The 14,634-nt window shown below is 37.1% G+C and overlaps 1 protein-coding gene across 6 annotated transcripts in view; it reads left to right on the plus strand.

Moving 5' to 3' along the window:
- CABIN1 (calcineurin binding protein 1) overlaps positions 1–14,634 on the plus strand; it is a 108,805-nt gene that overhangs the window by 18,486 nt on the left and 75,685 nt on the right. For 4 of the 6 annotated variants that reach the window (XM_057411383.1, XM_057411388.1, XM_057411385.1 and 1 more), the window contains exons 20-26: positions 4,553–4,714; positions 6,247–6,453; positions 6,831–6,976; positions 8,842–9,103; positions 11,119–11,379; positions 12,040–12,191; positions 12,758–12,936. In XM_057411383.1, the coding sequence (XP_057267366.1) occupies positions 4,553–4,714; positions 6,247–6,453; positions 6,831–6,976; positions 8,842–9,103; positions 11,119–11,379; positions 12,040–12,191; positions 12,758–12,936 (1,369 nt within the window). The remainder of the gene's footprint in view (positions 1–4,552; positions 4,715–6,246; positions 6,454–6,830; positions 6,977–8,841; positions 9,104–11,118; positions 11,380–12,039; positions 12,192–12,757; positions 12,937–14,634) is intronic. The other 2 variants (XM_057411386.1, XM_057411387.1) reach the window with 1 other exon arrangement.

Genomic DNA, 14,634 nt, shown 5'->3' on the forward strand with positions numbered 1-14,634 from the left:
GTGTTAGCGTCATAGAGTAATTTAGGTTGGAAGGGACCCTTGAAAGTCATCTGGCTAAGCCCTGTCTCAAAGCAGGGAACAATTTCAAACTTACATTAGTTTGTTTATTGCCTTGTCGTCATGTTTAAAATGCACTTTTAAAGCTACTTTCCTTCTTCTCCCATGCGTGAATGTTTCAGTCAGTTAATTTTGAATAGCAAAAGCTTGTTATTCCAGACCCCTGTCCAGAGGTATGTTTTCTAAACAGGAGTCTTCGTCAGATAAGAAATGTCTTTGGATAACTAACTCTGTACTGTAAAAACATCTTGCACGGGATGTATAAAGTAAATGATTTACCTTGCCCTGAAAGAGGAAGCATGGGAGAAGTGTTAAGTGATTATTCTGAGTACTTAGGAGAAATGTGGGCCTGTATCAGTCACTGATCCTGGTAAAACTTCAGTTGAATGACTTGAACTTTGTGATGCTTAGCTTCAAAAGAGAACATTTCTACTCTTTAAAAGTAAACAGATGTACTGTTTGAAGCTAATAAAAATTTCTAGTGCTTACCAGCATTCATCCAGATGACTGGTAACATTGGGCTTTATTTTTGCTGATGAACATATAAAACTGCTTGTGACTTGTGGGAAGGGAATACCTGATACTGAATCTATTTCCAGTTTTATCTTCTTTGTGTGGTAGCTCAGCCACAACTCTGCCCTGCTTGCAGCAACATTTTACACACAGTCCGTGTGGTGTTACCTGAATTTCGTCCTGAAGCTGTGATATGTTTGGCTGTTCTGCTGATAAATTTGACTTGTTTGATTACACCTGCCTTGGTTTTATACCACAGACTGAAAAAATAGTACTTCTGTTGTTTTCATGTTACTAACTAAACGTAACTTCAGATACACAATTCCTAAATGTAACTTCAGGTGTTGAACAAAGGGTGAAGAGAATGAAGGATTACTCTGGTCCTGTGTCTGAAGGCTGTTCTTTGCTCTGTTGTTCAGATGGGCATGTTAGAAGATCTAATATGCTCCAGAAATGGGTGTCTGGGCAGTAGTGCTGTAGCATTATTAGATGAAAGCAGTTACCCATTTGTTGTTGACCTTTTGAAGATTATTCCTTAATGTCTAGTTCTTACACCAGAAAAGAAATTTCCCATGGTTGAAGGAGGATACTTCTATGTGTTTTGCTGTTTCCTCACCTTACCCTTAGCTTAGAAACCAAAGTGCAGTCAGCTTTTCCCTGTGCAGAGTACTGACAGTCTGTTGGCAAAACTTGGCTGTTGGCAAAACCCCAACTAATTTGGTACCATGGCAGTTAACTGGGCAGTGCTCTACAGGGATATTACAGTGGCACTTCACAGATTCAGCTTGACTTCATTGAGGTTTATTACCTTCAGCCAAGAGAAAATCATGATTAGTTTAATTTCCCATCTCAGCACTCCCTGGAGCTTATTAGCTTCAGCTCAGTGCCAGACCCCATCTGCCTCTGCATTTGAGCAGCAGCATGTCTAGGACAGTAATTTAGACAGCTGGGAAGGATGGCGTGGAGAGCCTGAGGGGTTCTGCAGGAGTCAGCTCACCCTGGTATGGCTGGAGCTAATGAACAGTGTTTGAACTGAGGCTGACTCAGCGTAGGGCTATTAGATTACCTCTGCATCCTGCTCTCCTCAGTCTCACTGGTATTAGGAGCATAATGCTGATACACCTGAACTGCCTCTGCATGGATCTGCCTTGGGTCCAGAGGGTGGATTAGCACTGTGCTTCAAGAAAATAAATAGCTTGTCTCCACACTTGAGCTTGAACGCAGGTGCAGTGTTCCTGAGTGATGAATCTACTTGTATCTGTAGTGTGCCTGTATCCACAGCCTGGGGAGCCAGAGTATGGCCTGTGAACCAGGATAAATTGCAGATAATTGAGAGCTGTGAATGCGTTTACAGCTAGATCTTTGCAAATGTCATCAGGTACTTTGGAAAAAATCTTCTATTTTCGGCTGCAGAATTGCGCATTTAAACTAAAATATTGTATCATGTTATTGAGCCCAAGAATTTAGTTTTCAGAAACAAGCAGATGTTGGAAAGATAAGGAAGGATAAAAATAGGATTAATCATTTGAAGAGAAAGACAGCTTCAAGAATATTAAAAGTGTCATCATGTAATATTAGTCTATAAAACCTTCTATAGATGACCTGGCTGCTCAAGCACATTGTATTACTTGTGGCTGAAGGTTGTGTGCAAGAGATTAATATGTAGTTAAGTCCTTTAAGAGTAGTCAAAGTTTGAATTATGAAGACCAGTTCTGGGTTATTGCCAAGACTTTAAAAGCTAATGAAGAACACAGGAGGTTGTTTTGCATACTGTTCAAGTGAGAGTTCTGTTAGTGGTGTTAGATGTGATTTTGTGAGCAGCAGCAGAAATGCCGTGCTTTTATTAGGAGTATCCTGTGATCTTACATCTTCCTTTTAACTTATTTATCTACACTTTCTACAAATTTCAAACTTTGTTCATAAATTTGTACAGGAAAAGTAGTGGAAATGAGGTGTCTGCTGTGACTCAAAAGATGATTGCTGTGACTCAAAATGTCATTGAAGTGCCTTCTAAGAATTGTCTTTACTCTTATTGTTCAGGGGTTTGGCTCTTAATAAATGGCACTTTGTTCTTAGCGCAGATCTTTTAAGCAGAAGAGAGTTAACATCTAATAGTTAATCCCAGCACTTACAACCAAGTTTCTTACATGAAGAGTGACAGAATTTTGCCTTGTGATGATGTGCAGTGTTTTGTGTCAGGAAAGCCAGTCATGACGAGAAACTTCTTTTACCGTGCATTGTATGCATAAATAATAGAATTTACAATCCTAGATGTTGAAAAAGGAGCAGGTAGCTAAAGTAAAAGTAAGATAATCTTTTATACAAATTGCAAATAGGTGAATGCTTTGCATTTTTCATTTATAACTGCAAAATTTCAGTTGAGTGTCGTGGTTTAAACCCTAGCCAAACAGCTTGTTTACTCACTCCCAGTGAGTGGAGCCGGGCTGAGAGCAACTCCCAGTTACCCCCCACCCTGGGCATGACGTGCTGTGGTATGGAATACCTCTTTGGCTAGCCTGGGTCAGGCACCCCGTCTCTGCTTCCTCCTGGCTTCCCCTCCTCCCTGGCAGAGCATGAGCCTCACAAAGTCCTTGGTCAGGGCAAGCATCACTTAGCAACAGCCGAAAACATCAGTATCACCAGCACTGTTCCCAGGCTGGAAGTCAAACACCACACTGCACCAGCTACCACGAAGGAGAAAAATGACTGCTACTGCTGAACCCAGGACATTGAGGAAACTCTTAATCAGTGTGCTGAGGAATAGGCGTGGCTGGTTGGGAGAAGCTGGTCCTACTAAAGTTGAATAAATGAAAGTGGATTTTTTTTTAGGAAAATGCATAAAGGAAATTACTTACCAGTTAATAGAACTCTCCTGGTAGTATACAGCTTCCTAAAACTTTAGAGGCATATCACAGTGAAGAACTTGGTATTTTTCTGTACCCTTCAGTCTCCCAAATGAGATTTACAGCAGCAGCACTTCTACCACCTCAAATGAATTTTCTTTAGGTCTGCTTTGATGCTGGGGATGCATACACAACATATTGCTGTTGGATGTTTAAGGTAAAATTAATGTCATTGCTACCTACACATTTCATTTTTTCATTTAAATTTCATAGTGGAATAAGTTAAAACTGATTCTTAAACATCAGTGATTAAGTGTGGGTTTTGTTTTGGTTTTGAAATGAAGATCCAGAATCCCACTATACAGATTATTCTTGGTGAATATGTTTTGATTGACTTTGAAATGTCTTCCTGGAATGTGCTCTTTTTTGGCTTGCTTTTTAAGGACAGAATTACCTTTCATCTTTGGCATTCAGTTGCAGGTCTTTTTTAATGAATGTTTTAGAGTAAAAAACATCTTCCAAAATGTGCTACTGATGGGTATTTTTTTCTTGTAACGTTGAAGTTAAAGATAGCAACTTGCTACAGTGTTTAGTAATTTGGGATCAACCCAGACACTCTCCTTGGTGTGTAGCTATCTATATGATACTGTTCATACTGTGCAATTCTCCACCCATTTCAGTCAGATTTTCATTAGCTGTCGTTTCTTCTTCCACAAAGTCCTTTCCATCGCTCTTTTTCCATGCAGAGGAAATGAATGCTTGTGAATTAGGGTAGAAATTCTTTGGTAACTTTTTCTTATTCACAGGGGTGACAAAAGGAACTTGGTGTGCAGTGGAAAGCTTTGAATGATCTCCAGTCTGAAACATTAAGCTGATATTGAATCACATTGATTAAAGACAAGAATTCGTAAATTAATATAGGAAAATAAAAAATGAAACCACTTGATTGCCATTCCAGTGCCATTGAAATTACTTGTGTGAGATGGGTTTACAGAAATATGGGTAATACTGGGTTGTAATTTGGGAAAAATACATGTAGTGCCTTAATGTTGTTTTCATTGTTAGCCTTCCAACAGCTAGGCAACTTCATGCAGTCTTCAGCTTCCAGATATTTTTCATTGGTATTTGTGATGTTACAGGTTCAGGTACTACAAAAAGAACTTGCAGCATCCACTTCTGAAGATACTCATCCATACAAAGAAGAGCTGGAAACAGCTTTGGAACAGTGTTTTTATTGTTTATATGGTTTCCCTAGCAAAAAAAGCAAAGCAAGGTACCTAGAAGAACATTCAGTACAGCAGGTAAGATATGTATTATTTAATGTTAGTGGAATATCCTGAAGTGATGGAAGATACACCTTTGTTTGGTTTGAATGCCAGATATTATATTTTGGAGAAAGATTACTTTTATTTCCTTGTAAAATTTATGTATTTTACATATTGCAGAAAATAATTGAAAAAAATGTGGAAGCCTTTGTGAATATAAAGATATTTAAAGTGAAATGCTAGTGTAGTCATAGTCATAGTAGTGTGCCATTTTGAAGCTATTCACAAATCAGTCTTATTGAGCCATGACTTTCCTGTTTTCAACAGACAAGACGTTCGAGCTTGAGGAAAATTAGAAAGGAAAACAAGTCAGCTTGAGAGAAGAAAACTTTAGCAGCCAGCCCTGCAGTTTGTGAAAGTGAAAAATGTCATTGTTAAAAATTATGCAAGTAAATTATATTATAGCTTATTTTGAAATCCATCTGGTAGCCTTTTATCAGAAATATGTGAAATTCAGTTGAGTTTGGGAGAACATCTACAGATGCCTTGGGAAGAGCATTGAAGTAATAAGAAAGGGACAGAAAAAGCAGGTCAGCAATCCTCTGCCTTGAAACAGCACTGATTTTGTTCAGAAATCTCAGATGATTTTTGCATTTACCAAATGCAAGTGATCATAGAATTAGAAATTAAAAGCAGTTTCATACAAGGAAAATAACTGTCTGGCTTCGTTGAACTGACATTTTACAATACACAAATACTATTATGTTATTCATTGAATATTTGTGAATTCAGTCTAGTAAGCTTATCTGTTAGGAAAGGAAGATAATGAGAACATGGGAATAACAAAGAAAAAGGGATGTATAAGATTACCCTCTGCCCCCAGACTCCTAAAATAAATGTTTATATTTGGGCAATTCTGGATGAGAAAGTTTTTATTGAAGTCAATGTTAAATTGATGTTTACTAATATGACTTTCCCATTTTGAGCACAGAAGCAAAGTTTACTGTAAGGAATAAGATGAACAATAAAAAGAGAAAAACAGTCTAGCAAAGGAAAGTGTAATTTATTTTTTTTTATTACTGTTTTCAAGAAAGAAAAGCGAAAGGAAAATGTGAAATAAATTCTTAAATTAGAGAGTTTGAAGGTTTTTGAGTCTCAGAATTTTGTCTGATTCCCATTTCATTTGTTCTAACTGGAGTTTGAAATTGAAGGTGTAGAGCTTTTCTTATCCATATCTTACCTAAGATCTGTGTTGCTTAGGATATTTGCAGCTGATTCTTGCTTAGAAACAGCTTCTGAGCAAGCAGGATGACTATTTTTCAGTGACATACACTGAATTACAGTTCAAATACCTTAGTCTTTTAAATCAGTGAGCTGTATGTTATATTTGTGAGCAGCATAAATTAATGGTGCCTTTAGTTGTTTTGTTCTTGGGAGGTTTAATTGGTTTCTTGCTAGAGTAATACGTATATTCGCATGAACTAGAATAGTCATAGAAATTCATCAGTAGACTTCTGATTGTGGAATTTGAGGATTATTTTTCTCCTCTCATCTACCTCCCTCTTCAGGTTGATCTAACATGGGAAGATGCTTTGTTCATGTTTGAATATTTTAAGCCTAAAACTCTTCCAGAATTTGATAGCTATAAAACCAGTACTGTGTCAGCTGATTTAGCCAACCTTTTGAAGAAGACTGCTACGATTGTTCCTCGAACAGACAAGCCTATGCTGAGCCTAGATACTGTATCTGCCTATATTGAAGGAGCTTGCAGCAAGGTATAATTAATTGCTTTTAAAAAATATCGATAGGAGTAAAAAATGTTGTTATTTTTGCGTTGACTTTGAGATAGTTTGGGGAATTATTTATTCCATGATGTTGGATTTCCTCAGATAATTTAAATTAAATGACACCACCAAAGTTCAGTCTTGGAACGGCAAGAGGTAATATTGATTAATATGCAGTCAGTATGAGATGTTCATTAGTGTTTGTAAGTGCTCTGTGAATCTGTGGGATGCTGTCACTGTCTTCAGATTCTACCTTCGTGTTCGGTGATGGGAAGGCTACTTTCACTACAAGGAAGAAGGAAGTGTGCAGCTCCTTTAATGTGACTGTTTCATTTAACATGAACCTTTACTTTTTTTTTTATTCTCAGGTACCGTCTCTCCCAGATGGTGCAGACTATTCTCCACCAGTGGTGACTGAGTTGTACTATCTTCTGGCAGACTATCATTTCAAGAATAAAGAACAGTCTAAGGCCATTAAATTTTACATGCACGACATTTGTATTTGTCCGAACAGGTCAGTAGTACTGATTCCTGATGCACTTCATTCATTCTTTTTGCTTCTTTCAGTACTAAAAGGCAGACAACAAAAGATATTTATTTTGGTTTCAGGAGTTTAAAAACCCCAAACTAAAAAGCCTGCAATCCATTATTATAGATTTATTGTATAATTGAGTGTCTCGATAAAATAACCCAAAAAAAGACAAAACAAAACCTAGTGTTAAGTATTTGATTGTTCTGAAATTATAGCTGATAAATGAAATGATAAAATCAAGAATATCTGGGAAGGGCAAGGACCAAGTAATATTTCTCTTCTGCACCTTTTGTTCTTTGTTTCATCATGTTCATACATGACAAGGAATGAAAGATGTCACTGTTAGTAGCATAGCTATAGCACAAATAGTGTTCTGTAGGTGATTAACTGTTTAGGCTGATACCTTTCCAAAAGTATTGGTCTTGCTGCAAGTGAACTACTCAAAGAATACAAACTCAAGTAAAATATTTCGGTGATGCTTAAACATCTTGTTTCTTTGTAATTTACAACTTACTGAAATACCACCAAGATTAAGCTCTGCCATCTTAAAAATAAAACCTGTTTTGAATAAAAGTTTTCTCAAATGAAATTAAATGATCTTTAATTTTACTGAAGGGTTTGCATATTAGATGTTAGCTTTCATTTTAGTTCTCCTTGAAGTTGAGAGCTCAGGGTCAGTGACAAACCCCTAGTTTGATAGATTTGAGACAAGAAAACTACTTCTAAATCCAGTGACAGAGACAAAAGGGAAGGTGAAGGCACAAAGCAATTTTACATGTGAAATCTACAGAGGAAATAGCTGTAATTTAGTGTTAATGAATCTTCTTGTCTGGGACCTCTGATTAGCAGATTGCTAAAACTTCTGTTTGAAGCTTGGTAAAGAAATTGCCATCCCCCATTTTTCTGTAGCTTTCGTACTTTTATACCTAAATGCATAAATAAATGAGTGGAATGCATTTCACTGTGTGATGTTTTGTTGCTCAGAAGATGCTTTATGTGGTAGCACAGTATTTTTATCCTAGTCATATGAGATACTACATCTTCACATGTCTATTACAGTTCTCCTTCCATTCCCTTCAGGAATCTGACTATTGAGGTCACTTGACCTAGAAATAGGTTTTCAATTGAAATCAGCAAGTAATTACAAGCAAAAAAATTAGAACATTATGATTATTTCTTTGCTGTTAGAATTATGGTAAAATTGATCAATTCCAGGGCTGATGACCCCAGATGTCAGGTGAGATTGTGGAATACAGAAACTACTCTTCAGACTGTATCGTCAATGATCTCATAAACACAGGACTAGATCCTGAACAGTCCTGTCCCCTCAGTAAACAGTCTTCATCGTTCATCAGAATTTTCCTACTGCGTGCATTTTAGGTTTTGTGATTTTATGTTGGAAAGTGATGATGAGGATAAAGACCATTCACAGTTCAGTCTAACAATACAAAATATCATAATGGCTGTCCGCTGGCTTACAGAAATGTAGGGTGACAATGTTTGGACAGGACAGGGTGGTTACTGAGAAAATAAATCGATGGGAGTGCTGCCGTTAGAAGTACAGAAATGCTATTTTTGCATGGCAGATAAACCTTGTTTCATTTAACTTTCATGTGTGACATGACATTTGGCACAGTGCTTTAGTAGGAAACCATATTTAATAAAATCTGTTTGATTTAGGCTATACTGCCTCTGTTTCACTGTGAAGGGAGGAGATGCAGAGATCTTTTTTTAAGAGAGTACGATGGAAGGAAGAGAAAAGATACAACAAAATTAATCTTGTCTGTGCCATTCAATGTACTGTTTAGGGGGGAAATGGTTTATGTGTTACACTCTTGCTTGCATAGGTTTGATTCGTGGGCTGGCATGGCTCTGGCTCGAGCAAGTCGTATTCAGGACAAGTTGAACTCTAACGAGTTGAAAAGCGACGGCCCAATCTGGAAGCACTCTACTCCTGTCTTGAATTGCTTCAAGCGAGCCCTGGAGATTGACAGCTCTAATCTCTCCTTGTGGATAGAATATGGCACCATTTCTTATGCCCTACATTCTTTTGCATCTCGACAGCTTAAGCAGTGGAAATCAGAACTCCCCCCTGAAGTTGTACAGCAGGTGGGATCTAACTGAGTGGACTATTAAGTTTTAACTATTTTAAATGATATTTTCTAACATAGTAACTGTTAAATATTTACATGCTTTATACCAGATATTAGACTGTATGGCTACTTAGTAATGTTGGAAATTCTAATATTCATTCATATAATCTGCTGGTGTCAGCAGTATTTAAAGGCTTTTTCTTTTTCCCATGTAGAATTAGTTTGAGCCTGATCTTTGAATTAACTTTTGTAACATTCTGGATAGGGGAATTAGAATTACCTTATCTTTCTGTAAATGTCATACAATGTTTTCAGGAAAAGGTGAAATGCATACATATTCATATAGTGAAAAGATCAGGAATTACTCTGATATCTGCGTCATACTTTGTCTCATATCTAAAGACATCCTTCACCCTTTTCTATGTTTTGGAACTATTTACTTAAAAGATCAAAAAGAGGAGATAGATAGAATTTTCATTTGAAAAGTTACAAATTCATTAGTTCTTTTTGCATGACAGTGCTGGAAAAGTTGAAGTTTATTGCTAAGACAAAGTGAACAATTCTGAATCCTCTCTGACAGGGATAAAAGTTGCTAGAGGAAATGTTTTGTATGTCTTTTTTGACCAGTAAACTATTTCTGCTTTAACTATTCTCACTTAAAAATATTATGTAGTCCACAACGGGAAGCAGAGTGAAAAAAAGAAGTGCTCCTGGGTGTCTGCTGTAAGTTGTAAAAAACTTTGAGGGTTTGAACTGTAGAGAAGTGGTACTGGGAACGTCCTTTGTTTCCAAGAGAACGTATTTACAGCAACGTGATGTGTCTTGCGTCTGAGCATTGAATGTCCCATAGACACTTGCATAGTGTTTGACCCTCTAAAGAAGAAAGATGGTGTAAGCATGCGTATTAAAGGAGAACGTGGTTTATTAAGTAGTATATTTGAAATGACAACTAACAATAGGGGTTTCCTTCTGAGGGTTATTACATCCAAGAGCTCCAAAAGTAACTACTCAGAAAATTAAGTTATTACATTTTTATGCATTTGATCTATTGAAACTCTGATGTTAACTGTTTTCGGCCTCTTGGCTATGAGGGACTTGCTGGAGAATTCCAGGGTTAGTGCTGGAGTTATTTCGTATTATCAGATAAAAGGTACAATACAGAACAGCTATCTTAGGTTGTGGATGAAATTAGAATGTTTGTTTAGGACTAGTTGACTCTTCCATTTGAATATATTAAATCCACATATTTACTAAGAAAAGCTCTATTATAATAAATTGGAACAATATAATCTCCATTCATCAGTATTGTGTTTCTCATACATAAAACCTTTATTATTCTCTTCTCATTACAAAATGTTTAGAAAGGGAAGGTTGTGTTACAGTTTTTGAAGTGCAACAAGTGCTGAGGTTACTGTTGTAACCCAAGAATTTAAATTTATCAGTTTCTTTTTCAGAGAGAGAAAATTGCATGTATGCATCTTTTGATGTAGTTTTGTAGGTGACTTTACTGGCAGTTTAATTTATGCTGCTGGTTTTAATTTCTTTGATACATTGGGGGGGTATTCTTGCAATATTCAGCTCAAAATTATATGCACTGTGAGACAGATAAAATACATTTCTTCACAAATGATAATGGTCTGTAGTGGTTCTGGCAGACTTTAGGTGCAGAACAAAAATGTCTTTTATTCTTTGAAGAGTTAACATAATTACAGCTCTGAAAAAGTGGAAAAAATTTTGTAGACATATATATTGGTTTGGTATTTTTCAGATTTATATGCATATTCTTACACTTCTGTCTTACTGTTTTGTTCTGGTTATTTGTGTCAGCAGCTACTGAAATGAACAAAAGCCTATCAATAAACACATTTTATGTGTTGTCAGGGTATATTTGATCACTTGGATATGTTCAGGTTGAAAGTGTTTTAAATGATATACCTTGTTTATGCAATTTTATACACAGGAATATATTTCTAGAACCTTTCATCCCAGCACAGTGAATTCATGTATTCTCAACACTTTGTTCAATCACAGATGGAAGAGCGTCGGGACAGTATGTTGGAGACAGCCAAGTTGTGTTTTACGTCAGCATCTCGCTGTGAGGGAGATGGTGATGAAGAGGAGTGGCTTATTCATTACATGCTGGGAAAGATTGCAGAGAAGCAGAAACAGCCTCCTGTTGTCTATCTGCTGCATTACAAACAGGCAGGCCATTACTTGCATGAGGAGGCTGCCCGATACCCAAAGAAAATTCACTATCATAATCCACCAGAACTTGCCATGGAAGCGTTGGAGGTAAAAGAAAGTTAAATATGTAGGTTTGAAAACCTTGTTCTCTACAGATAGCGGAATACCAGTTATTATTAGTTCATATTATTAGGCATAAGTACATGGTGCTCTGCACCTGGGAACATTAACAGGAGTGACTGGAGAATAAAATGGATCATGTTAGTCAGGCTGGTTTTGTTTAAAAGACTGTTTATATATACAGTCTCAGTACTGGACAGGCATGCAGAAATCCCACTTCTGGATTTTGCTGTACTCAGTTCATTAGTCAGCTTTTATCAAAATCAAATGTGTAGGTTTCAGAAGCATCTCATATCTATAAAAGCAGAAGTTCATGTAGGAGTTGGAATAGTAGTCATGCCTTTGCTTTTATTGTGTTGGCTGGTAAAAATAGTGTGTCTGGAACATACTCAGTGGTGCTTTGCCTCCAGGCAGACCAGGTCTGCTGTCATTGTTATATTCCATAGGTCGCATAAAATTTTTGCAGTGTTCACTGTCTTGTAACTTATAAGCAACTTTCAAAGGCAAGAAAAGTCCTACTCAGGTAAGTTTAGGTAACAGATGACTGACTGTACTAAATCCTATGGTTTCCTCAGAGAAGAGGCTATTTGTACTAAGTTGCAGAGTTACGAATTCTCTACTGACCAAATGGACTTTGGTGTTTTCTAGGTATACTTTCGACTTCATGCTTCTATTTTGAAACTTGTGGGGAAACCAGACTCTGGAGTAGATGCAGAGATACTAGTTAGTTTCATGAAAGAAGCTTCTGAGGGACCATTTGCCCGGGGTGAGGAGAAGAACACCCCAAAAGTTGCAGAAAAGTGAGTGTTAATTTCCAGGAGTATCCTCTGAAAGCATACCAATAAATACTGTATAATAAACTGCTGAAATGAAGCTGAATGAAATGTGAACAAAACACCATGATTAGAATTAATTCTAATGCTTGGAGTTTTCAGGTACCATGAACAGTAAGACTATTATAATGATGTGTTGAGATGTTCTCAATAATTGGCCCATGGCAGATGAGAAAGGAACAAAAGAGAACAATTTTTATCTTGTGACCCATTTTGAAGCCACTGGTTTTATATCTTAATAAGTTTATTTTTTAATCAACTAATAACAATGCAAAAGCAAATGGCCTTTGTTTTAAAGGATAAGAGACTTTAGTCCTCATAATTTGTCTCATTAACAACTACAAAGTAAAGAAAGTTTTACTGTTGACCAGTGACAATGCAGGAATATAACCTGTACTAAAAATCCATCGTTTACAATTTGCTAGTAAGATTTGATGACTGTATTGGGAACATCGTAAGAACATGTAGTCTCCTTTTGATCTTCATGTGTGTCCCTAGTATGTTAACACTATTCTTTTTCTTGCCTGTCCCAGGGAAAAAACTTGCATGATTGATGAAGACTCTCACTCTTCAGCTGGAACGGTGCCAGGCCCTGGGACTTCCCTCCCCTCCTCCTGCGGTCCAGGTCTGACATCCCCACCTTACACAGCCACTCCAGTTGACCACGATTACGTCAAATGTAAAAAACCCCGTCAGCAGGCAACGCCGGACGGTACAGTCCCTGTTCTCAATACTGGCAGCACAGGGAGGTGCTGTAATCATGGGGGGTTTGAGCAGAAATGATCAAACTGCTCATTTTAAGGAGGGTGATGGGTCTGTGGTATCACGGGCAATATTGAACCTTATAACCTTTACAAATACAGTGCTTTAAATACAGTCAGAGCTTTAAGTATAAAATTCAAAGTTGTCACCTGCCACCATTGGCACCTATCACTTAAGAGGAATGTTGATAGGAGCATGCAGCTCATTGAGTTTTCAGTGATTTTTTTATTTTTTTTTTTTTTCTTCAGAGCTAAATGTCTGCTCTCATAAGGAAAGATGTGGGTTTAGTCTTTGAAGACTGCACACTGTTTCAGTGCCTGTATGAAATGATCATGTGAAAATTTGAACTGACTGAAACAAGACAAATGGTTAAAAAGGCAAACCAAACCAATGTTACCCTGTTTTTGAAGGAGGCAGGTGGCAACTGTTTTGAATATATTGTGTATCAGCACGAAGTGATTTGCATGACAGTGCAGTAGACTTCATCTTTTAATTTTTCTTTATCATTTACAATGACTGGTTAGCAGCTCATCTCTATAGAATATGAAGTTACACGATAAATTATTGGCTTATAAATGCAGAAGGTAGGGTGGTATCACAGTGTTATTGAAGATTTTGCTATATACATGTATAGTAAAAGTTAAGTTACTATTTAAGTAACCTGACATTATTATTTGGCTAGGAATTTTATTCTTATTCTGCTTTTCTAGCCATTTGTTTATCTATCTGGATCTCTATAAGTATCAGCACTCAAAGAGGAGTAAAGTATCTGCAATATATACCTTAGTGTTGGTAGAATGTGTCAGGCTCCACAGAAAAGCTCTGCTTAATACGAATTTATTTCTGGAGGGTGGGCTGCTTCCTACTGTCATTTTCTGAAGAATGGTGATTTTTTAATAACTTTGTTGACATAGTTTGGAGATGAATTTTCCTGTGCCTGGAAACTCTGCAAGGTGAATTTCCCTAGCAAATAATTCTTGGTGAAACTGACAGATCCTTCATTGCTTTCACTAACTAGAGAAATGTTCATTTTGTTTATTCTTATATTTTAATCAGGAATAATTCATTGGACTGTTTCGATATCGCATGTAGTGTGTTAGTGTGAATGGGTTATGTAGAGACCAGGCTCTTGTATTAGCCTTTTGACATTTTTTGACACAGCAAACGCAGAAGGGAGCAAATATTTAAATATTCTCTAAATAACATTCTCTGTGAGAAGCAATTCTGCTTAAGACTACATCTGCTTAGGTCCTGAAGACTGTTGAAATTTTCCCAGGAGATACATAAGCTAGATAAATATTCCAGTACATGTCATTAGTACCTTCACTCAAAGTAAGATACTACAGACTGTGACATGCTAATTGCCTGATGGCAGCAAAGTTGGCTCCTTAGCAAAGCCTGAAGGTGTGAGCCAAGGAATGTCTACCTCTGCTGTGGCTGAAGTAGCAGTTCTTGGGTCTGCTAGCTTAGCCTAACTAGGACTGAGCTTTGTGCTGTCAAGTAATTAAAATTGTGAGCTACTGAAAGAAGCAGAGTTAGGGGGGTCATTACAAAGGCTGTGTGCAGCCATGACAAGTAAAATTGCAAAGTACTGCATCATTCATGTTTTGTAAGTTGCTGGCAAAACTAAATTCTGGATAGAGCATAT

The sequence above is a fragment of the Pezoporus wallicus genome, unplaced genomic scaffold (genome assembly GCF_028554395.1).
Source record: "Pezoporus wallicus isolate ANWC-B61680 ecotype Strahan unplaced genomic scaffold, APGP_CSIRO_Pwel_v1 contig_6401, whole genome shotgun sequence".
NCBI lineage: Eukaryota > Metazoa > Chordata > Aves > Psittaciformes > Psittacidae > Pezoporus > Pezoporus wallicus.